The sequence below is a fragment of the Dermacentor albipictus genome, chromosome 6, assembly GCF_038994185.2.
Source record: "Dermacentor albipictus isolate Rhodes 1998 colony chromosome 6, USDA_Dalb.pri_finalv2, whole genome shotgun sequence".
Lineage (NCBI taxonomy): Eukaryota > Metazoa > Arthropoda > Arachnida > Ixodida > Ixodidae > Dermacentor > Dermacentor albipictus.
Window position 1 is genome coordinate 110,158,279 of NC_091826.1, and position 24,893 is coordinate 110,183,171.

At 46.1% G+C, this 24,893-nt stretch overlaps 1 protein-coding gene across 1 annotated transcript in view; it reads right to left on the reverse strand.

The window, feature by feature from the left end:
* LOC139061341 (uncharacterized) overlaps positions 1–20,776 on the reverse strand; it is an 83,883-nt gene extending 63,107 nt beyond the window's left edge. The window contains exons 1-2 of the mRNA XM_070541254.1: positions 20,724–20,776; positions 11,033–11,071 (exon numbers count right to left, since the gene is read on the reverse strand). Coding sequence (XP_070397355.1) covers positions 11,033–11,071; positions 20,724–20,727 — 43 coding nt within the window. The 5' untranslated portion in view covers positions 20,728–20,776. The remainder of the gene's footprint in view (positions 1–11,032; positions 11,072–20,723) is intronic.
* Between the last annotated feature and the right edge of the window lie 4,117 nt (positions 20,777–24,893).

Below are 24,893 nucleotides of genomic sequence, written 5' to 3' on the forward strand. Positions count from 1 at the left end.
TTCGTAAAAAATAGCTTATAATTTTATACGACCGGTAAAACAAGTATTCCTACTTCGCATAGCTGTCGATTAAGCTGCTATCGCATCGATGCTTCGCGTTCAGAGCGAAACTGCGATGGAAAAATTGTGCGTTACACCGGCCATAGTGCGATGGTCGTACAGGCAGACGTGAACAGATGTCACACGATGACCACGGACAATCGCTGCCTGGACTCTGACGTGATGAAGAACGGCAGCAGCGGTCAGCGAACACTTCGTGCTGCCTCTACAGCTTCAACGCGTCTCCAAAAATTGAGATGACGCGGCCTCCAACTCTAGGGATGGACAACACTGCTCACACGAATCCACAGGTTATCTCGTCTCACGAAATCTTTGTATCTGCCGCCGCTGATAACCTTCAAGAGAGGTCCAGTGCGGCCGCTATCAGCTGTGCCACGCGCAGCAACGGCTGGGCTAGAATTGGAGACGCGCTCATTTGCCTCTACCCCCTCCACCCTTGTAGGCTAACACTCGAACGCTTTCCCTCGCACCTACAACATACCTACAACATACCGCACCTGATTGTCAGAACCACGAGGATACCACCTTCGAGCCGGTAGGCCCATTTTTGTACTTTTTATCGGACTTCGAAGATCTCCGACGTGGCTGGGGAGCTAAGTCTCGCGTTAGGCTTAGCCACACCCGACACCCGGGCGGGCACCAAGTAGGTCGGAGCGACAAGGCATCGACCGAAATGGATCCCCGGGGCGCTACCAACTCTGTGACAAGCAATTTTATGGCCGGGCCGGCCCAAAACCCGGCAGAATGCCAAGTAATGGAGGAGGCGCCCGCCACCACGCATTCGAGCATGGAGGAAGCGGGCACCGGAGCCGCAGAAGAGGACCTCATGCAGCAGGACGCCACGGGTGAGGCGAGCCGGCAGCAAGACGGGGAAAAAAACTGGCAAATCTACCATTCCAGGCGCCAGAAAAGGAATCTCAAGCGTGCTACAGAGAGCGACGTCATTTTTAAGACGAGAGGATCCCAAGCCACGGGGAACAATAACAAGATGACGCCGGCAGCCACAGCTGGCAGCGGCGTCACGCAAGACGGCGTGACGGGAGCGCTGCAGCAGCAACAACAAAAGGTGGGAGCGCCGCGGCAGCCGAGTTAGAGGCTGCCACCGCTACCGATGGACGACGCGAAGATCATCATCCGGCCCAAAGGGGGGCTGAAAATCAAGGACATGAAACCATATCAAGCAACGCAAGCCATCATAGAGGCCTGCGGGATGAAATTCAAGGACGAATACTTTCTGGTCAGGCTCCGACCAGGGTCCAACATCGTCATCGCAAGTGCTTCCAAGGAAGAAGTAGCGGACGTCATCAGGAAGATCAAGTACCTCCCATACAGCGGCATCAATTACGAAGTAAACGCTTACGTGGCGATGCCTGGGGACGTAAAGCGGGCGGTCATCCACGGACTACCGATAGGATTACCATCTGAAATACTGGAATCCAAGCTGCGACTACGTACTCAAGGGGTGGAGATCCTGGCGGCAAGGATGCTGGGCAAGTCGGAGACGGCGCTAATCACCTTCGACGGCCCCATCATTCCCAAGTGGGTCATCTTCAGCGGAGTAGAATACAAGACATACCCCTACAGACCAACCAGACAGTTTTGCTACGTATGCGGCACGCATGGACACCGCTCGGGCGTCTGCCCAACGCCGGGAGCGAGAACCTAAAGGCAGTGCGGAGCAAACAACCCAGTTGAAGGAAATCAGTGCCAACCAAATTGCCTGGTATGCGGAGGCGAACACGCCGCCGGTACCCGGGACTGCCGGATGCGCCTCAAGAACATCGACGAGCTGCGAGGACGAGCCTCGCAGAAAAGCCGAGGGCGGAGCCGGAGCCGTAGGCGCCGTCCCAGGTGGCTGAGCTCAGAAGGAGAGCAGAGCCGCTCGCGGAGCCGAGGCCGCAGCCAAACGCGGAGCCGGGACCGCAGCCACTCCAGGGACAGCTCCTTCCCACCGCTGGGGCCACCATCCGCAGCCAAAGGGCAGTGGGAACAGCAGCCAAAACCACACAACAACAAAAGAAGGGCGGAGTTAAGGTAAGCTGGGGGGCAGGCCCTCCCAAATCACGGTTTCCGCACTTGGACAATAACAATAACGACAACGAACTTAAACAACTAAGGGAAGAAAACAAGGCTCTAAGGCGAGAACTAGAGCAGAGTAGGAAGAAAACAGAACAACTAGAGGAGAGAGTGAAAGAACTAATCAGGGAACTGCGACAGCAAAGGGCGGGTAGCCTGCCGCGACAGCAGACTCCACCTCCAGCTATGGAGCAACAGCCACATCAGTCGGAAAAGGGAACCATAGAAATGCAAATGCAATCCTTTATGCAAAAAATGCAGGAGCAAATGAGTTTGATGCAACAAAAGATCGCAATGGAAGATCAAAGCTTTCGCAACTACATAAAAAATCAAAATAGGCAAAAGACAACAAATGAGCCTAGAGATAGGCTCTATCACGAAAAAAGATTCGGCACCGAAAACCAAAGTATAACAACAACCAACGATAAACCAACATGGCTAGAAACAACACATTAGATATATGGCAGTGGAACTGCAGATGCTACCGCAAAAAGCAAGGCCCGCTGCAGCAATTCATAAATTCACAGTTAAGTCGTCCTGACATAATCGCGCTGCAGGAGACAAACACCGTGCCGACACTCAAGGTATACACGTGCCAAGAAAAAGATCGCACGGCCACCTTAATTAGTAAACAACTAGTCGCCATAGCACACGATGAAATTCCGGACACGCGGATAGAACACATCGTGACATAGATAATTCCAAAGAAAAAGGGAAAACAAAAAAGCACTTTTATCATAAACTTATACAGTCCGCCACGACAAAATGACGGGGATTTTCAGAAACTTTTCATACGAGCCAGCACGCTAGCGAAATCCAACACCCTGCTTATAATGGGTGACTTTAATGCCAGGGGGCAGAGCTGGGGATATCAAAAAGACACTAAGAAGGGAACGCAAGTTAGCGACGCAGCAGAAATCGCAAGCTGCACCGTTTTAACGGATGCAAACCATCCAACGCGAATAGGCAACAGCGTTAGTCCCGACACATGGCCAGACCTGACATACGTCAGGGGAGCTAGACAAGCCACGTGGGAGAACCTGCTGGAGAACCTGGGTAGCGACCATTATATTATAAGAACGCAAGTGTCAGCAGAGAACATCAAGCGCAAGGTAGCAACAGCCAAAATAACGGACTGGAACGCTTTTCGCAAAGAATGCAAGCACATGGAGGGGGCGATAACCTCCATAGAGGAATGGTGCAAACAACTTAAGGAAATACAGCAACAATACACCCAGGAGGTCGAAAGGTCAGAGCAAACACCGGAGGTGGACTCGCGACTCCTCAGGCTATGGGAGGCAAGGCGTGGACTAACAAAAAGGTGGAAGAAACAACGACTAAATAAGAAGCTAAAGAAGAAGATAGCAGAGGTTACCACGGATGCAGAGGAATACGCAGCCCAACTCACACGACAAAGTTGGCAAAAGTTTAGCGACACGCTGAATAGAACCCTCAGCACCGCAAAGACCTGGCGTATCCTCAAGGCTCTAATGGACCCAACCAAGACCAAGTCAGAAAGTAACAAGGCCATCCAAAAACTAGTACACCAATTTGAAGGGACAGAAGAAGAGCTACTGGAAAAAGTCCGTGTAAAGTGCTACGGGCAAGATAAACCCGAAGCGTACACGGAGAGATACCGAGGCGAAGAAAACCCCGACCTAGACAGACCCATCACCAGGGAGGAAGTTTTCGCAGCAGTTAAGGCATCGACCCGGAACACAGCAGCAGGTGCGCACAAGATTAGGAACGCACTAATCCTCAACCTAAGTGATGAGGCGGTCACAAACCTGACGAACTTCCTCAATACACATTGGGAAGCGGGGACACTGCCAGAGGAATGGAAACATGCGGAAGTAGTTATGATCCCCAAGCGAGGGAAAAAGCTACTAGTAGAAAACCTACGGCCGATATCACTCACTTCGTGCCTTGGCAAGTTGTACGAGCGAATCGTGACAAGGAGGCTACAACAATACATGGAAGATGAAGATCTGTATCCCCACAGTATGTTCGGCTTTCGCACCAAATTATCAACCCAAGACGTCCTACTACAAATTAAAGAGGGGGTTTTAAGCAACATCCCCTACAACGGAGAAAACGTAATAATGGCACTCGATGTCAAAGGAGCATTCGACAACGTCAGCCACGCGGCCATCCTCAAGGGACTGGACGATCTCAATAGCGGACGAAGAATCCACGGCTACGTGGCAGCGTTCCTATCAAACAGAACAGCCACGGTGGGGTTAGGAGACCTGCGCACAGACAAGTTCCACACGCCTAACAAAGGAACCCCGGAGGGATCCGTGATCTCACCGATCCTTTTCAACATTGCAATGATTGGGGTAGCGCGGAAGCTGGAAGGGATCGACGGCATACATCACGCAATTTATGCCGACGATATCACCATCTGGACTAACCAAGGCTCGCTCAGCCAAAAAGAAGAACGACTACAAGCCGCAGCAACATGCGTGGAAGAATGTGTTAGGGAAAGTGGCCTCGCCTGCTCGACGGAGAAGTCAGAGCTCCTGCGAGTCAGAAGAGGAAAACGCTCGGAAGAACAAATCAGCGTCACCCTAGAAGGACAAAAAATACCAGAAATGAAGCCGTCAGGATTCTGGGAATGTGGGTGCAGAGCAATCAATGCTGCACACACACCATAAACATACTCAAGCAAGCGACGGCACAGGTGGCACGTATGATCACCCGCGTCTCGTAAAAAAGAAGTGGCATGAAGGAGGAAGATACAGTCAAGTTGGTTAAGAGCCTCAAAATCTGCCGGATTACGTACGCCCGCCCATATTACTACACAAACAAAGGCGAACGGGACCAGGCCGACGCCATAACAAGGAAAGCGTTTAAAACAGCGCTTCACCTGCCGGCCAACACCTCGACAGAGAAGCTGCTGGCCCTCGGACTCCACAACACGTTCGAGGAGCTCAAAGAAGCACAATTAGGGTCCCAGCTACTCAGACTCCAGCAGACTACCACGGGCAGAGAGCTCCTAAAAAAAAACTGGGGCATAAAGAAATTGAGAGGGAAGAACAAAGATCGGCAAACCTACCCGATGACTATCGCAGTACTATCAAAGTAGGGTCCCTGCCAAGAAACATGGACCCGAATTTACACACAGCCAGGCAGAACGCTAGGGCAAAGTATGTAGAAAAATACCTAGCAACCAAGGCGAACACGGTATACACGGACGCCGCGGTATATCCTCGAGAACGAAGGGAAAAAGAACAGTAATAGGCTCGGACTATATAGGGAAATCACTTGCGCGTCGGCACGGGATTGTACGGTAACCGAGGGAGAGGAAATGGCTGTTGCTCTAGCAGCTGTGGAGGGCTACCGCAAATAGATTCCTTATAATTCTAACAGACGCATGTCGAAACTACACTAACGGCAGAATTGGTCTAAAAGCGCTCCAAATCTTCCTCCGCGCTGGCCAACAGAATAAACACATTGGACACACCATCTTTTGGGTACCGGGGCAAACTGAGATTGAGGGCAACCAAAGGGTCGATAGGATCGCTTGCGAGCATACAAACCGAGCGGGCCTAAACAGAGATCCTGAGGACTTCATGACAGTGATCCCAACGTACTCTGACATACTAAATTACCATAGAGGGACGAGGATCAGATATCCCCCGCCTCACAATACACTCACTCAACAACAGGCAGTTCACTGGCGAAAGCTGCAGACAGGAACTTTCCCAAATTTACATAAACTACACAAAATATTCCCAGGTCAATACAGGGACACATGCCCGTGGTGTGGCGCACTACCCACACTTTATCACATCACATGGGAGTGCAATACGAATAAGGCATTCCACAAAATAGAAAATCCGAGCGTGGAGCAGTGGGAGAGCGTGCTCTCCAGCGGCGACCCTAGCCTCCAACGGAGGCTGGTGGATCATGCCCGACGAGCAGCCACGCTCAGTGGTGCCCTGGAATAGGGGCGCCATCCATGCAGGCCGGAGATCGGCATCAACCATTAGAAGATGAAGACATCCTGCCCGACCGCTGAATTACTCTTTCTAGGGCAATAAAGTTTACTTCCTCCTCCTCCTCCTCCTCCTATATTTATATAACAAAACAGTTTTTCATGCTGTAACTGGGGTTAAGCTAACTATAGACTTTCTTCGTCAGCACATAAAAGTTATACAAAACAATTGCGAAAAAGAATTTTGATATTGCTGAGGGCGTCAAGTAATACATTTCACAAGCACGGCTTTTGTATAGCAGAGAAAGTGAAAATGGGAGCGTTGCCAAAGAATTATTTCTTCTTTAGAAAGTACAAGAAATAACTTTGCGCAAATTTACAGGGCCCAATTTTCGAAAAGTCCAGTGATGAAAATTTCCATATTGACACGCGCATGGATAGCAAAGCATAAGTCAACAAAAGTCAATGTAGAATTTACTGTAATCCCCACTCTAACAATTTCACATACAAGCTGTTTTAGACAGAGAGATGCAATTTCGTTTCCTTGATTTTCACGGAGTGAAGAAAACATATCATGCAAATGCGCTTCGGTCATTCAGAGACGGCACCAGTCTCTTCCAATGTGGGCAACACCCCTAGCTTTAACTTACTTTCGCTTGTGTAAGAAGACGCTGTAGGTGAGAGACAAATGGAAACACGTGAGTGGTAACTACAGCACGTAACCAATGCCTCATCCTTTAGAAAGTGTCAAACCTCCATTTCCAGTCCACTGTACCTCAAGCTTAGAGTTATGAGTTAATTCTGGAACGCTTAGACGAACTTACTGTCGGCCTAGCCGGTGTAAATTTGAGAAATATTTTTAAGGCGCTAACAAGAGACACGGCACAAAGTTAAGGTAATACACAGGACTGGCGCTTGCCCTGTGTGTGTGACATTCCTTTTGTGCCGCGTCTATTGTCTGCCTCTTAAAAGTATTCGTCAAATCTGGAACGCTCATTGCAAACAAACAAAATGGCTGCAATGTGTAGTCCAACATCTTAAACGATTAAAACATTAAAATGTTTCCTAATTAATTTCATTCATGCATTAACGGTCGAGATTGGCCTAACCTGATGGCCATTTTAAAAAGGAGAGGGGTGAAGACCTTGCAATTATCTCTCAGTTGCATCAACAAATCTTCAGCTGAAAGGTTAAAAAAATTAAATTATGTGGTTTTACGTGCCAAAACCCCTTTCTGATTATGAGGCACGCCGTAGTGGAGGACTCCGGAAATTTCGACCGCCTGGGGTTCTTTAAGGAGCACCTAAATTAAGTACACGGGTGTTTTCACATTTCGCCCCCATCGAAATGCGGCCGCCGTGGCCGGGATTCGATCCCGCGACATCGTGCTCAGCAGCCTAGCACCATAGCCACTGAGCAACCAGGGCGGGTAGCTGAAAGGTTTGGAAGATTATAATACGCTGTGTTCAAGAAAAGTTGTAGAGAATTACTTCATCAACATGGCTTTACCCTGAATTCCTGCAAATTCGTTGACTAGTTTCTAGAGCCACATTGTTTTTTTCCCCTTAAATTACGAACACTAAGGCATATAACGTGCATTTCTGGTAGACTTTATTGCCTGCAGAATGATTCTTCATTCTCTGAAAAATTTCTTCTTAATTATATTCGATAGAGTGACCTTGCTACTGCGCCATAAACTCGCCAACAGCCAGAAATCGGAAAAAAGCGCGAAGGGGGCAACTGCGGCGCTGTTGTCCTACGAGTGTTTATTTTGGTGTAAGAATATGAAGGCAAAAAAAAAGCAACAAACGGCTGATAACTCATAAGACTTATATAAATAAAGCTGGCTATCTACCATCATACCATAGATTCTAAGGTCGCGCGTAATTCGCATATATATCTTTAAGGCGACATTTCTCTTAGATATAAGTTTTATCTATACCGGCATCAGTATTGGAATGTCCTTATTATTCAGAGTGCATTCGCATAACTAATACATTCGAACGAGCTAATTAGTATGTTACCGAACATGCGTACTCCAGTGCCGCCCCTAATTCTCTGCAACTTCTGCGAAACGCCGTGTCGATGCAGATTTTGAATATTGTTTCATAAATACCCGTGGCTGGAGCTCAGTAGATAGGCAACCGCGCATTTCAATAATTAGCTTCTCAGCTAATTTGGCTAAACGATAACCAACTGACGAAACTAAACAAACCAGCAGAGTGCGTTTCGCCATTGTAATGTGTCACGAGTCCGAGTCAAAGGTCGGCGTGCCATCCGCAGTTATTTTGGCCGAGCTTGCTACGAAACTCGTCAATTATCCACTCGGTAGCTCCAGTTCCCATATTAGCAAAATTGAGGATGCGGTACTGTCGTAATTTCTCAGGCATTCGGCGTTTCGCATTAGTGACCGAGGAATGGAAGAAGGTACGCCTCGCATTTGCAGTCCGCATGGAACTCTGTGTTACCATATGCCGTGACTTGAACCTCAATGATCTTTCCATTACTGCACCCGAGTAGAACCATGCCATGCGCTTTACTGAGGGCAGTATTCGAACCCAATGGGTGGGGCTGCATAGAACATAAAAGCTGTCATGTTGGCCCCATGATTTTCCGTCCATTCTGCTAGCACCGGCCATTACAACAAGAGTTTTCAAAGCATCGCCATGCATATATCGTTTTAGGCTGTTTCTGAGCCTGCGGCAGCACCTGCTTCATTGCACTAGCAAGAGTGAAGAGCCTGCCTTTCGCTACCGCTCGCAACTGTCCTGAAAGCGTGCGCTTTGGCATCCTGACGTAATCAGCCGAAAGGTGCTACGCCCTCACGTGACCGTTTGGCTCTAATGGTTGGGAGAAGGTTAGCACGCTTTATAATCAAAATACAAAGACATTTAGAGCAGGCTGTATGGCTTCGAGGATGGCGAGTATGCAATGGCCACATCCTAGTAGCAGGGACCGTATTACGAGCCGCTCGCAACACTGCTCAATACTGTGAGTTGCGTAACAAAGATGACCATGCATGCTATGTTAGTCGAAATACGAACAGCCTTGCTGACAAATCGAAGCTATTGAAAGTACAGCCACGATTGTGATTCCTAACGAAATAACCTGAAGCAGCAGAAGCTTGATGTGGGCGAGTTGGTTTTGCATACTTGAAGAGCGCTACGAAGACGCGGATTAAAAGAAGAACATGTACGACGGACAAAGCGCTTTGTCCGTCGTACATGGTCTCCTTTTAGTCCGCGTCTTCGTAGCGCTCTTTTTATGCGAAGCATATTACTAGAGCTCAACCCAGCTCCTCAGGCGTGGCGGTGTCGCCTTCAATACCACGTGACACCGTGACATCACGACAGAGCAGAAACGGGGCTCCAACTCGCGCCGTCGCTCGCGGCGTCGCCTTCAAGGCTGACCACGTGACACCATGACGTCACGACAGAGGAGAAACAGGGCTCCAACTCGCGCTGTCGCTCGCGGCGTCGCGGCGGTATATAAGCAGCTGCGCTTGCCTCTGCTAGACACTCCCGAAGTGAGATACCTCCTGGAGACAGAGCTGCTCGTTGGAATGAGAAGCGAAGGTTGCGGCGTGCTACACAGACTGTTTCTAGGTGGCTTTGCTACGGCGCAGCGACTACGCGCCCCGCATCAGACGCGGTGAGCGTCGAGCAACGCAGCGTTCGGCGCGACAACGAAATGTGCGCCTGAGCAAGCGCCGCACGCCTGAGCCAAAGACACCGGCTTTTCTGTGACACGAGCTCCTTAACGCTGTCGCGTTAAAATAAAGGCTAGTATGCTTCGCATCCTGGGCTTAACCTTAGCTAAGCGACAGCCAGTTTTTCTTCAAGTAACGAAATAAGGCGGTAGCGCAGACAGTGTAAAAAAAAATGGGTTTTACGTGCCAAAACCACTTTCTGATTATGAGGCACGCCGTAGTGGAGGAGTCCGGAAATTTCGAACACCTGGTGTTCTTTAACGTGCACCTAAATCTAAGTTCACGGGTGTTTTCGCATTTCGCCCCCATCTAAGCACAGCCGCCATGGCCGGGATTCGATCCCGCGACCTCGTGCTCAGCAGCCCAACACCATAGCCACTGAGCAACCACGGCGGGTCGCTCGCTGCTCGGTGTAGGCGCTGAGGAAGTAGGATTGGTCAGTACTACATCTCCTTCAGGTACACCTTGAGGAATTTTACACTTCTTTTTCACTGCGAAAGCTGTATATGACTAACCTTCCGTTGTTTCTTTGGCGTCGGGCAAAAGAAACGGACTTAGCGATTTGTAACAAACCCATACGGGTGTAGCGCGGCAGCGCAGATGTGAGAATGCGGAGCCGATTAGAACGGTTCGCCGTGAAAAATACCGTGACGTCAAGGTTATCGCAGTATATAAGCAGGAGAGGTATCGGCGCTAGAAACAGCTGCGTTATCGATGGGGCAGACACGTATAGTTCGTACACTCGAAGAACAACATGCGTACGAGGAGCGCCCGAGGGTACAGCAACGACAATGCAAACGGCGCCGGCACGAAACGACCACCGACGAAGAACGTTCCCGCGATGCTGAACGAAAACGACAATCTCCAGCCCGGGCAACCATTCCACTCTGTGAAGATGGAATGACAGCGAAAGCACTTTGCTTCTCGTTTGAGAGCTTTGACTGTCAGCTTTCGCTGCCATTCCATCTTCACAGAGTGGAATGGTCGTCATTCTTTAATTCGTTTTTAGACATATACGCGAAACTTCGGAATGCCTACCGCGGGTAAAATATGATGCACATGATGCGTAATTAGGTGCAAAAAAAATCAAAATGACCATGATTCTGAAAAAAAGCAGCAGACATTTGTTCGTCTTTCTGTGCGCATGAATTTCCAAATTGCACCAGTAACAGCTCAAACGTTTTCAGAGTGAAGGTGCTATGTTTCGAGCGTGGCACGTCTTTCTAAACGTGGTCTTTGGGACTTACCTTCCACAGTGGACTCGACCGTCGACATCTCTGTCTCACCTTGTCATGTGCGAAAGAAGAAGAAATTATGGACCAACAATGCGGGGAATACAAACGTGAATACAATTATAGCCAATGAATAGGCGCGTGACAGAGGTACACACGTAGTAAGACAAGCGGCCTTGTATACGTAGTAAGACAAACGGCCCTTGTATTTCCGGGATGCATTTATCTGGGTAGATGAGGACCGCCAAGCAGTATTATGCGATTAGTAACACGGAACATCTTACCCGTGCCAGAACGTTGACTTCCCGCAAAAAAAAGCGTTTATCAGGCGCACTTCATATATTTGATTTATAAGTTCGTTCCTTTAATTATTAGCTTATTACTTAGTTGCTTGCATTTTCTTGCTTATTAGATTTCTCTCGTCTCTTGCAATCTTCAATACACACTTCTTCCACTATGCAGGTTCTGTGAGTCTGACACATTTAGACATTAAAAAAAGAACTCATTTTAAAAGAAACGATGCTTTGTGCATGTCGTGGTTCCGATAAGGTGCACGGAACTACAAATTGTGAAAGAGGCAGAGGCGATGTTTATTAGCATATTTGCGACTAGGGCTGCACAATGCTTTCGGCTGTGTTCTGCTGCGTTGCGTGGTTTATCTCAAGCCACCGAAGCTCAAAATGGGTGTGAACGGGGCAGATGTCTATAGATGCCTGTAGATCGCAAGTAGCGGCTGCCATAAGGTTCTTTCTATTTAAATTTCGAGCTGAATGCACACATGATCCCGGAACGGGAGCCCGCAGGCGCATTGTGCATCTGTATACGCCAACAAAGACGACTTTACTTGCGTATAGGTACATCCTCTTGCACCCGCACCTTCTATGCCACGGCCTGCCTATTACTAAGGTTGCGCAGTGGAAATAAACAGGACACGCAGGAACACAAAGCGACGTACTCGAGAGACATGTTGCATGATGCATGAGGCATTTTCTTTCGTTTTCCATTTATATGGGTTCTTTGTGCTGTTTCACTTTTGCGCTCATTATTTCAGTTATTATTATTATATTTTTTGCCCAATGACATTAGAGAGGCTATATATTTTGCGTTGTTTACGAGAACAACTGTATCTTTTGTCGTTTCTCTGATATGTGCACTACAGGTCCTATTATTTTTGCGCAATGATTTAATGTATGCATAAGATGTTGTTCATACATTTTTATACTGTCTGCTAATAATGCATATATATTATGCTTTGTTTTATGCCCAACATATATACTCTGCTACTCTTTCGTGACGCCCCCCTTACCGCATACCTCGTGCGAGGCTTGTAAGGACATTTTTGATAGACAAATAAATGAATAAATGAATAAATAAGTAAATAAATAAATAAACTAGCCCTTGAGCGAAATCCTTTCGTTAATAGCTTGGTATTCGTGCCACAGCGCTGTAATGTGTACGCCAAGGAAAACGATACTAGGTGGAAGCTTACCATCACAATTTTGAAGCTTATATTCATTAAAAAATATAAAGGAAAAGCTCGAGGGCAATCACTATATCATAATCAAGCAGCACACTCTCATAAAAGTAGTAATTCGCCTTTCGGGGCGTATCTTGACCTCAAACAATAATCGACATCTATCTTGTGTACCTTTCCTGTCCACAAAGTTGCGCACTTGGTGTACTTCTAGGTCACGAACTGCATGTTCGTTAACACCGTGGCGTAACAGTCATCTCTTTCTCTTTCATCAAAAATTTGTAGACCTTTTACAGCGAGCAGCCCGCGCACCAGGAGCGCCGCCATTGGATGCCTTCTGGATCGAGAGCAGACGGGCGTCAGCAGCCACTCGCTGCTCCAGCAACGTTCCGCCGAAAGGCCGCGAATTGCTGATTACTATTATTTAAAAATGTGAAAGAATAGAGGAGGAGACGAGCTCTGTCGTGAACTGCAAGAACTGCGACAGAGTCCTGAATGTGTCAAGAGCATAGACTTGAAGGAAAAATACAGGACACCTCTTGGCAGATTCCTGACGAAGGCAAGTATTATTTCGTCTTTTCGATCACTCCAACCTGGAATATGCCGTTTTCAACGATAGTTTATTGCTTCGTCTGCTTTTCCCTTGAACATCAGTTCCCAGTGGACGTCCCCGCTAGCTTTGATAACAGGCAGAGGTATGTTGCTCTAAGGGTTCAACACAACTGCTTCGGCAGCGAGAAACAAGCGCGAGGAACACTGCTTGATGCATTTTATCTTTTACAACTCTGTAGATGAAGCCGATGGCAAAGACAATTTCCATCGTCATCATCAGCAGCAGCAACGACATCAGCAGCCTGTTTTGTGTCCGCTGCAGGACGAAAGCCCCTCCCTGCGATCTCCAATTACCCCTGCCCTGTGCCAACCGATTCCAAATAGCGCCCGCGAATTTCCGAATTTTATCGCTCCCCCTAGTCTTCTTTCGTCCTCTATTGCATTTTACTTCTCTTCGTACCCATTCTGTAACCCTAATGGTCCAACGGTTAGCTAACCAGCGCATTACATAACCTGCCCAGCTCCGTTTTTTCCTTTTGATGCCAATCAGAATATCGTCTACACCCGTTTGCTCTCTGATCCAAACCGCTTTCTTTCTGTCTCTTAACGTTATGTCTAGCAATTTTCGTTCCATTGCTCTTTGCGTGGTCCTTAACTTGTTCTCATGCTTCTTTGTTAGTTTCCAAGTGTCTGCCCTATATGTCAACAATGGTAAAATGCACTGATTGTACACCTTCCTTTTCAATGATAATGGTAAGCTTCCAATCAGGAGCTGGCAATGTCTGGCGTATGCGATCCAAGCCACTTTTATTCTTCTATGAATTTCTTTCTCATGATCAGGGTTCCCTGTGATTAATTGACCTAGGTAAACGTACTCCTTCACGGACTCTAGAGGCCGACTGGCAATCCTTAACTCTTGTTCCTTTGCCCGGCTATTTATCATTATATTTATCTTCTGCATATTAATCTTCAACCCCACTCTCACACTCTATCTGTTAAGGTCCTCAGTCATCTGTTGTAACTCATCCCTAGTGTTGCTGAATAGGACAAGGTCATCTGCAAATCGAAGGTTGCTGAGATATTCGCCGTCGATCTCTACTCCTAAGCCTTCCCAGTTTAATAGCTGAATACTTCCCGAAGCACGCAGTGAATAGCATTGGAGAGATTGTGGCTCCCTGTCTCACCCCTTTCTTTATAGGCATCTTCCTGCTTTTTTTAAGTAGAATTAAGGTAGCTGTAGAACCTGTGTAGATATTTTCCAAAGTATTTACGTAATCATTCTGAACTCCTTGATTACGTAATGCCTCTATGACTGCTAGTATCTCTACTGAATCAAATGCATTTTCGTAATCTATGGAATCCATATAGAGAGGCTTATTGCACTTTGCGGATTTGTCGATAACCTGATTGATGGCATGGATTTGATCCACTGTAGAGTATCCCTCTCTGAAGCCAGCCTGTTCCCTTGGTTGACTGAAGTCCAGTGTTGCCCTTATTGGAGATTATTTTGGTAAATATTTTGTATAATACTGGGAGTAAGCTAATGGGCATATAATTGTTTTCAATTCTTTAATGTCTCCCTTTTTGTGGATTAGTATAATGTTTGCATTCTTCCAGTTTTCTGGGACCCTTGCAGTCAATAGACACTTCGTATAAAGAGCCGCCAGTTTTTCAAGCATTAGGTCTCCTCCATCTTTGATTAAATCGACTGCTATTCCATCTTGTCCTTCCGCTGTTCCTCGTATCATGTCTTGCAAGGTCCTTGTAACTTCATGGCCAGTTATAGAAGGAGCCTCTGAAACCTGTTCTTTACTACTTTGAATGGTGGTATCTTGGCTGCTTTGGGTACTGTACAGGTCAGTATAAAATGTTTCCACTTCATTTACTATATCTTCGAGATTCCTGATGATATTACGCTGCTTATCTTGCAGTGCATACATACTGATTTGTCCTATGCGAAGTTTCTTTCTCGCCGATTTCAGGCTGCGTCCATTTTTCACGGCTTCTTCAGGCTTTCCCGCGCTATAGTTTCGAATATCCCTTACTTTCGCCTCGTTGACCAGTTTTGACACTTCAGCGAATTATATCCTATCTCTTGAGTTGGACACTTTCATTTTTGTCGTTTCCTTAATTATTAGCTCATTTGTTACTTGGGAGAGCTTGCCTACTAGTTGCCTTGGTGCCTTGCCACAATTTTAGGCACTGTTCATTCTTTGGAAATGCTTTTGCACGTTAATTCGAGTGGTAAGTGGCGTATATGTTATTTGGTGACGGCAAATTCACTATTGGCAGCGATGGCAGCAATAATGTAATTAGGAAGCGCAAGTTGTCTGTCCGGGAAAATACCCTGCGGCCCCCATACTCGGAAACCCAAGTTGTCTACTGTGCCAGGCAGCAGCCAGTAGCCAGTTCCCGCGACTCGTGCTGCCTGCACGGCAGATGCCTAGTGGCCCCATCTATTAGACAACTTACGTGACATGGACGAAGGGCGTAAAGTAGCTGAATAAGGCTTAGAATACTAATGAGGTTACAAAAATATGCCTCGCATTTTGCGCCGCTTTAATCATGCTGCTCTGAGAGGCAGTAAAATATTCAATGTTTAAAGATGTGCAAAAGCAAATAAATGCTAAGACGCCTTGTTTGGTACAGGGATTGTGTTTTCCCACATTTCCTCTAGAATCTATGGAAATGTTGATGTTTTGATTAATGCTGTGGCTATTCTTTTGACAGCAAGCAGGATCGCTCGAAGTAAATTTTATGGGCAGTTTTCGTAAATTGCACGCGTGGATTCCGACCGCTGACAGCGCGAGAAAAGTGAGAACTTGAGCAAGCACTAAGTGTAAGCAGCGTGTCATTGTTTAGTAATGTCGCTGCATCCGGGACAACAAAGGAGCGACGGGGATACAAAATGAAACCCACACATTCCAGTGGTTTGAAGGCTCGCCGAGATCTCCACATGCAGGTTATGTATGAGATCGACTGTCTAGAAGAGCAGACGACCGACTTCTTTTATGAACGCTCTCACGCGCGCTTAGGCCTCCGTAAGTTGTAAAACTATGTACACCCTAATAGTGAGTACTAGTATAAACCATTTTATATCTAACACCCTTACCCACTCTGGGGCGTACATGCGTGCCTCATTGTGTAAGGGTGTGAGTTATAGACTGATTTACACCTTTGTTCACTTTTGAGGGTGTAAATTATTTTGCGGTGTAGCCCCAACCACCTGACCACCCTGGTACGAGCTTTGATCCCCTCGTTGCCCTCTGGGTGCCCTGAAGATCCTGCCCAGTGGGCTTTATTGTACTTTCAGGCTCTCTCCTTTGTCCTCCGTTTGCCAGCATTTTCATTCTCTTGCAGGCTAAATCATCTCTAACCAGCAAATAACACTAGGGACAAATGACGTCGGTTCGACCAAGGGACACTATGGAAATGCTGGATGGTACAGTTATCCAGCTTCGACTGGTTGCCGGCAAAATAGTCTGTTTGTTTACGCTGAATCCCGAAAACTGACCTAGCCAGATGCGTTGGTCACATCATCATCATCATCATCATCATCATCATCATCATCATCATCATCATCAGCCTAGTTACGCCCACTGCAGGGCAAAGGCCTCTCCCATACTTCTCCAACTAGGCCGGTCATGTACTAATTGTGGCCATGTTGTCCCTGCAAACGTCTTAATGTCATCCGCCCACCTAACTTCCTGCCGCCCCCTGCTACGCTTCCCTTCCCTTGGAATCCAGTCCGTAACCCTTAGTGACCATCGGTTATCTTCCCTCCTCATTACATGTCCGGCCCATGCCCATTTCTTTTTCTTGATTTCAACTAAGATGTCGTTTACCCGCGTTCATTGCCTTACCCAATCTGCTCTTTTCTTATCCCTTAACGTTACACCCATCATTCTTCTTTCCATAGCTCGTTGCGTCGTCCTCAATTTCAGCAGAACCCTTTTCGTAAGCCTCCAGGTTTCTGCCGCATATGTGAGTACTGGTAACACACACCTGTTATACACTTTCCTTTTGAAGGATAGTGGCAACCTGCTGTTCATGATTTGAGAATGCCTGCCAAACGCACCCCAACCCATTCTTATTCTTCTGGTTATTTCAGTCTCATGATCAGGATCCGTGGTCACTACCTGCCCTAAGTAGATGTATTCCCTTACCACTTCCAGTGCTTCGCTACCTATCGTAAACTGCTGTTCTCTTCCGAGATTGTTAAACAATACTTTAGTTTTCTGCAGATTAATTTTCAGACCCACCCTTCTGGTTTGCCTCTCCAGGTCAGTGAGCATGCATTGCAATTGGTCTCCTGAGTTACTAAGCAAGGCAATATCATCAGCGAATCGCAAGTTGCTAAGGTATTCTCCATCAACTTTTATGCCCAATTTTTCCCACTCCAGGCCTCTGAATACCTCCTGTAAACATGCTGTGAATAGCATTGGAGATATCGTATCTCCCTGTCTGACGCCTTTCTTTATAGGGATTTTGTTGTTTCTTTCTGGAGGACTACGGTGGCTGTGGAGCCGCTATAGATATCTTCCAGTATTTTTACATATGGCTCATCTACACCCTGATTCCGAAATGCCTCCATGACTGCTGAGGTTTCGACTGAATCAAACGCTTTCTCGTAATCAATGTAAGATATATATGAGGGTTGGTTATATTCTGCACATTTCTCTAATACTTGATTGATAGTGTGAATATGGTCTATTGTTGAGTAGCCTTTCCGGTATCCTGCCTGGTCCTTTGGTTGACAGAAGTCTAAGGTGTTCCTGATTCTATTTGCGATTACCTTAGTAAACACTTTGTAGGCAACGGACAGTAAGCTGATCGGTCTATAATTTTTCAAGTCTTTGGAGTCCCCTTTCTCCTGGATTAGGATTATGTTAGCGTTCTTCCAAGATTCCGGTACGCTCGAGGTTATGAGGCATTGCGTACACAGGGTGGCCAGTTTCTCTAGAACAATCTGACCACCATCCTTCAACAAATCTGCGGTTACCTGATCCTCCCCAGCTGCCTTCCCCCTTTGCATAGCTCCTAAGGCTTTCTTTACTTCTTCTGGCGTTACCTGTGGGATCTCGAATTCCTCTAGGCTATTCTCTCTTCCACTATCGTCGTGGATGCCACTGGTACTGTATAAATCTCTATAGAACTCCTCAGCCACTTGAACTATCTCATCCATATTAGTAACGATATTACCGGCTTTGTCTCTTAACGCACACATCTGATTCTTGCCTATTCCTAGTTTCTTCTTCACTGTTTTTAGGCTTCCTCCGTTCCTGAGAACCTGTTCAATTCTATTCATATTATAGTTCCTGATGTCCGCTGTCTTACGCCTATTGATTAACTTAGAAAGTTCTGCCAGTTCTATTCTAGCTGTAGGGTTAGAGGCTTTCATACATTGGTGTTTCTTTATCAGATCTTTCGTCTCCTGCGATAGCTTACTGGTTTCCTGTCTAACGGCGTTACCACCGACTTCTATTGCGCACTCCTTAATGATGCCCATGAGATTGTCCTTCATTGCTTCAACACTAAGCTCCTACCTATTCTGTAGCTTGATCCGCAATTCTTCTAGTTTCCCTCTTACCGCTAACTCATTGATTGGCTTCTTGTGTACCAGTTTCTTCCGTTCCCGCCTCAAGTCTAGGCTAATTCGAGTTCTTACCATCCTATGGTCACTGCAGCGTACCTTGCCGAGCACGTCTACATCTTGTATGATGCCAGGGTTCGCGCAGAGTATGAAGTCGATTTCATTTCTAGTCTCACCATTCGGGCTCCTCCACGTCCACTTTCGACTAATCCGCTTGCGGAAAAAGGTATTCATTATCCGCATATTATTCTAGAAGAGTTGACTGTTGGGCTAGTTGGTCGTCCATATTTGAAGTAGTAGCTTTGCGCAAATAAAACCACAGACACAAGGAAGACAGACAAGGACAAGCGCTACTCACAACTGTTTAATGGAAAGGAAGGATAGGGCATATATATAAATCCACTTGTCACGCATGCGCATACCAAGCAGAAGGGAAGCGGTATATATATATATATATATATATATATATATATATATAGTGCATATATATGCACTATCCTTCCTTTCCAATAAGCAGTTGTGAACCCGCCGTGGTTGCTCAGTGGCTATGGTGTTGGGCTGCTGAGCACGAGGTCGCGGGATCGAATCCCGGCCACGGCGGCCGCATTTCGATGGGGGCGAAATGCGAAAACACCCGTGTGCTTAGATTTAGGTGCACGTTAAAGAACCCCAGGTGGTCAAAATTTCCGGAGTCCTCCACTACGGCGTGCCTCATAATCAGAGAGTGGTTTTGGCACGTAAAACCCCAAATATTATTATTATTATAATAAGCAGTTGTGAGTAGCGCTTGTCCTTGTCGGTCTTCCTTGTGTCTGTGGTTTTATTAGCGCTAAGCTACTACTTCAAATAAGCATATTATTCTGTTCTGCAAACTCTACTAATTCTCCTCTACTATTCCTAGAGCCTATGCCATATTCCCCCACTGACTTGTCTCCAGCCTGCTTCTTTCCTACCCTGGCATTGAAGTCGCCCATCAGTATAGTGTATTTTGTTTTGACTTTAGCCATTGCCGATTCTACGTCTTCATAAAAGCTTTCGTATTCCTGGTCATCATGACTGCATGTAGGGGCATAGACTTGTACCACCTTCAATTTGTACCTCTTATTAAGTTTCACAACAAGACCTGCCACCCTCTCGTTAATGCTATAGAATTCCTGTATGTTACCAGATATTTCCTTATTAATCAGGAATCCGACTCCTAGTTCTCGTCTCTCCGCTAAGCCCCGGTAACACAGTACATGCCCGCTTTTTAGCACTGTATGTGCTTCTTTTGTCCTCCTAACCTCACTGAGCCTTACTATATCCCATTTACTACCCTCTAATTCCTCCAATAACACTGCTAGACTCACCTCACTAGATTGCGTTCTAACGTTAAACGTTGCCAGGTTCAGATTCCAATGGCGGCCTGTCCGGAGCCAGCCAGGCTTCGCGGCTGCTGGGGACTGAGGGCCGGGGTTTGATTGTTGTATTCATATAGGAGGTTGTGGCCAAGTACTGCACCAGGGTGGCCAATCCTACTCTGGTGAGAGAGTGCGTTACCGGTTCTGGTCACCGGGATCAGGCCGCACTCCAGGCCTGTTTGTGCAATTTTCTCAACACGCGGTTTTTTTTTGTATTTGCCGGGGGAGAATTGCGAGGCGCCGGGATTCGAATCACGGTCCTCTTGCACTGGAGATGGATACTCTACCGTCCCCGCAGGAGTTATATTAAAAATTAAATTATGGCGTTTTACGTGACAAAACCGCTTTCTGATTATGCACGCCGTAGTGGAGGACTCCGAAAATTTCGACCACCTGGGGTTCTTTAACGTGCACCTAATTCTAAGTACACGGGTGTTTTCGGATTTCGCCCCCATCGAAATGCGGCCGCCATGGCCGGGGTCCGATCCCGCGACCTCGTGCTCAGCAGTCTAACACCATAACCACTGAGCAACCATGGCGGGTCCCGCAGGAGTTGTACGCCTCATTTAACTTACAGTGGTGCCCTGTTTAGCGGTAATAAACTAAGAATGCCTGCCACAGAAGTTCAGCACGTAGAAATTGTTTACTCGGCGTTCTCGAGACATAGACGTGGACGAGATAGCTCACCCATTTTTTTGCCAAGTTGTCACCAACGGAGAAGCCGGAAGAGAGCCAGTGGCACAACGGGTTGCCTTCGTCTTTGCGGTGCATGCACGCATGATGATGATGATGGTGGCGGGTTATTCCAGACATTGGCGAATACCCACGGCGCAATATTGGCCATGTAGTACACGGTAGGATCATATGACAAGAAGGGCAAGATATGTTACAATCAGAAAAATAATAAAGCCAGCGATTATTTCGACATATGCGTGTACGTAAGAATGAAGAAACCGCTCAAAAACCCTACTGGTTATTCAACTTCGAGTTCCTTAGTACAGTTAGAGTATACTAGCACAATGTACGTAGAAAAAGAAATACAGTTGAAAACATAGGCTCCCTTGAAGATGAGTGAAGTGATGGTCAAAAATTGCATCGAAATTGTCGTCCCGACCGGTTTTAGAACAGTTAAATATAGCTTAGATGGGAAATCAATCTTTTTATTGTCAGCGCAGTCGAGCGCTTTCGAGAACAGAAAATCTATGCGCATCCTCACCTAGGCCAACACTGACAGTTTTGCAGTTCTATATCGTGAAAAAATTGTTTTGTTTAAGAATGGTAATAAGGTGTAGATTAGCTGAAGAATAATGAGTTCAATGCTAAACGAGTAATCACGGCTAAGAGCAAGCAAGTTCCGTTGAGGTCCCAGTTATGTTTTGGCTCCGAGAAAACTGTCTTTGTGGATAGCCTAAGACACTTAGGTGTGCGTTTTGCGGGTCACCTGTGTTGGGATAATCGGGCAAATGCAGTTGCAACAAAGCTGTGCCGTATAGGAGCACTAATAGGCTGACATCGGCACTTCCTTCCAATGAAAGTAAAAGTCTTGATCGTGTAATTTACAATTTTGTCAGACCTGAATTATTGCCAGCTTGTATGGGGAACAGCAATCGCTACTAACTTGCAAAAAAATGTTCGCTTTATAGAAGAAGGTATTGTGCTCAATTTCTAAGGAAAGTATTTTCACACACGAAGATGACTTGTTCGTTTGTTACATACGTTAATAAATTTCTGACATTTATTGCGTTAGGCTAACTGATAGTTACAGGAGGTAAATAAGAGCTAATGTCAATAACCTGTGCGCTGTGGCGCTTCTTCATACCAATGTACCCGTGCATAACAGCAGGCACTGAGATTTTTGGCACGTTCCGAAATGCTAAACTAAGTACATAACTCCAAGTTTAGTTAACATCCTACCACGCATATTAAACAAATGTAAACACATGGAAGCACTTGTATGGAATATTTCTCGCAAAACTCTAATTTATATCCCTTGTGGTGTGTCTTAGCCATGTGTTTATAACATTCTGCGAAATAAGCGTTGATACGGTTGCTACAGCATGCCAGTTTGTTGCAGTGTATATACCATCGGAATACAGTGTCATCGTCTTATGTTCTGTGTAATGCTTTCGTTTAAGCGCTTATCATTTGCTGTATAAGCATATTACTGCGAGATGTTTTCTTTTCATTCATTGCGAATCTCAGGTTTACCTTTTCTTAATTTCACTACATACTTCACTACTTCATTTTAATACTTCTATGTTCTGCCTCATGTTCGAGCATGTTTTGTTTCTTGCGAATATCCAAAACTTTGCGTGCGAGTTTTTTTTTTTTTTCATCATGCATCCGGCTCGCTGACTGTGACAACGTACTGTAGAGGTAGATGGGCTTGTGAAGCTGCTCATGAAGCTTTGTTTCCTTGGCTCTCCCCATGTGCCATTGGAAAATAAAAATCATTTCCATTCAACTCATATCATTGGTGAGACTATGGAGGCCTTGGATAAGAAAGTCCAATGAACAATGGGCATTAAAACTCGCCAAAAAATCGATTTCGTATTTCAATTCACAACTGAAACACGCCATGGACACAATAAGTGGTTTTATATAAACGAACGGCACTCTGCTTTCGAAGGACTTATTTTAATTTACGTCTGGAATATGCAAAAATGCAGCCAATGATCGCCTACTTGAATTCCGACAGCGTTTATTTACACCTTCTTCACCCGTGACTTGTACTTCTCTCAAACCCTGGAATAAACCGCCGTTGTCGGGTATCGTTTTCTCAACGTAGGAAATATTTTACTGTAGGTAATATCCCAGACAAGCATATTCAACTAGAACCCAACAGGTTTCTATTGGTAGTGAATGTGACCAACCGGTTCCAGCAGGAAACCAACTGGTCCCAGTTAAACAGGACAACTGGTGCCAGTTAGAAGCCAACTGGCTAGCAACTCGTTTCTGTTGGGATTCAACTGGAGCCATCACCAGTTGTACTGGAAGCAATTGGTTCTATAGTTGGCATCCATGAGATACATTTACCAGTATTGGTTTTACAATTGCTTACATCAAAAGATGAACTAATGATATAATGGTCAAGCGAGTGGAACATTTGAACGAATGTGTTTTATCCGATGCAAGATTTATTGACCTGTAGTGGTTGCTCAAGGGCTATGCTATTTTCCTGCTAAGCGCAAGGTCGCGGATTCAAGTCCCGGCCCCGGCGGCCGCATTTCAAGGGGGGCGAAATGCGAAGACATCGTGTACTTTGACTTATGTGCATGTTAAAGAATCTCTGGCGTTTCAAGTTATTCCTTAGTCCTCCACTACGGCATAGCTCATAATCGCATCGTGGTTCTGGCACGCAAAACCCCATAGTTTAGTTCAACTTTCTAACATTCATTTCTATGAATAATTGAATCGTGCAGGATCCCGTTGCAGAAATGCGCAACGCATTGAGTTTTCAACCAGGCACGCCTTAGTTTCAGCGCACTAAGCGTGTGAAAGTAGGCCCCGGTCCTTACAGTCGTCGAATGCGTCATTGGTTCGTCTCGTGACATTACTCGGCGTGACTGGTTGGCGAGCGGTAATGTTACACCGGCTTTGTACCGCTGACGCCGTTGCCTAGCTATGCGCTAATGAGCTTAATGATATTTCGGGAAATCAGCTGATGTTTGCAGAACGTCGATTATTTCACTACGACAAAGAAAAGCAATTGCTCCACAAGCGTAGAGCTGCAGAGACGCGCGAGTGCATCAGCACACTTTTTACCGATGGACCGTATTGTGTTTGATATTGCTGGCATAGAAAGAATAACACATCAGTTAAAATTTTCTTCATCATGTGGCATTGACAATATGAATTCCAAGTGGTTAATCATCACTAAAGTGTACAGTGCTGTAATGCTTTCTCATCTATTCCAGCAAGCTCTTCAGACAGCCTTCATTCCAGAAGACTGGAAGGTTGAGGAGGCGATTTCCTTGCACAAGTCTGGGGATAGCCATTCGCCACATAATTATCGGCCCATTTCACATACGTGCATTCCCGGTAAAATTATGGAACATGTTATGATCATCAGCATGGACTTCGCAAGTCATTTTCCTGTGAAACTCAGCTTTTATCGTTTACACAGGATCGAAATTCCATACTTGACAAGAGTTCCATTGTGGACTGTATATTCCTACATATTTCAAAAGCGTTTTACAAGGTTTCTCATCAACTGCTTCTTTTAAAGCTAAGTAAACCTAACCTTGATCCTAATGTTCTTTAATGGCTGCACTCTTTTTTCACCGATTGCTTGCAATTTGTCACAGCTAATAGCACTTCCTCTGCCATTTCTACAGTTGAATCGGGTGTGTAACAAGTATCTGCGCTGGGACCGTTGCCATTTCTCATTTACATTAACAATTTACCTGATAGGTTATGCTCATCAATTAATCCTTTTGCAGGTGACTGTGTCATATACCGCGAAATTAACAGCGACTCCGATATTGGTCTTCAGTCTGATACCAACTATGCTGCTGACTGGGCTAACACATGGAAGAAGGAACTAAACAAAGGCCAATGTAAGTGCATGCGTTTTTCTCATCGTGAAACCACACTGCCCTCATATCATCTTAAGACTATTAACCTCAAATCTGTGCCCCGTTACAAATGTCTAGGCATATTTATTTATTCTCATCATTCTTGGAAAATGCATGTAGACCATATAACAAACTATGCTAATCGCATGCTGGGCAACATACGCCGCAATTTTCATCTTCTAGTTCTGTAAAACTACTTAACTTATTTGTCGAGAACCGGGCGCCTCGCTTCATTCTTTCTAATTATCACCGTAACTCCAGCGTCACTAATATGAAAGGA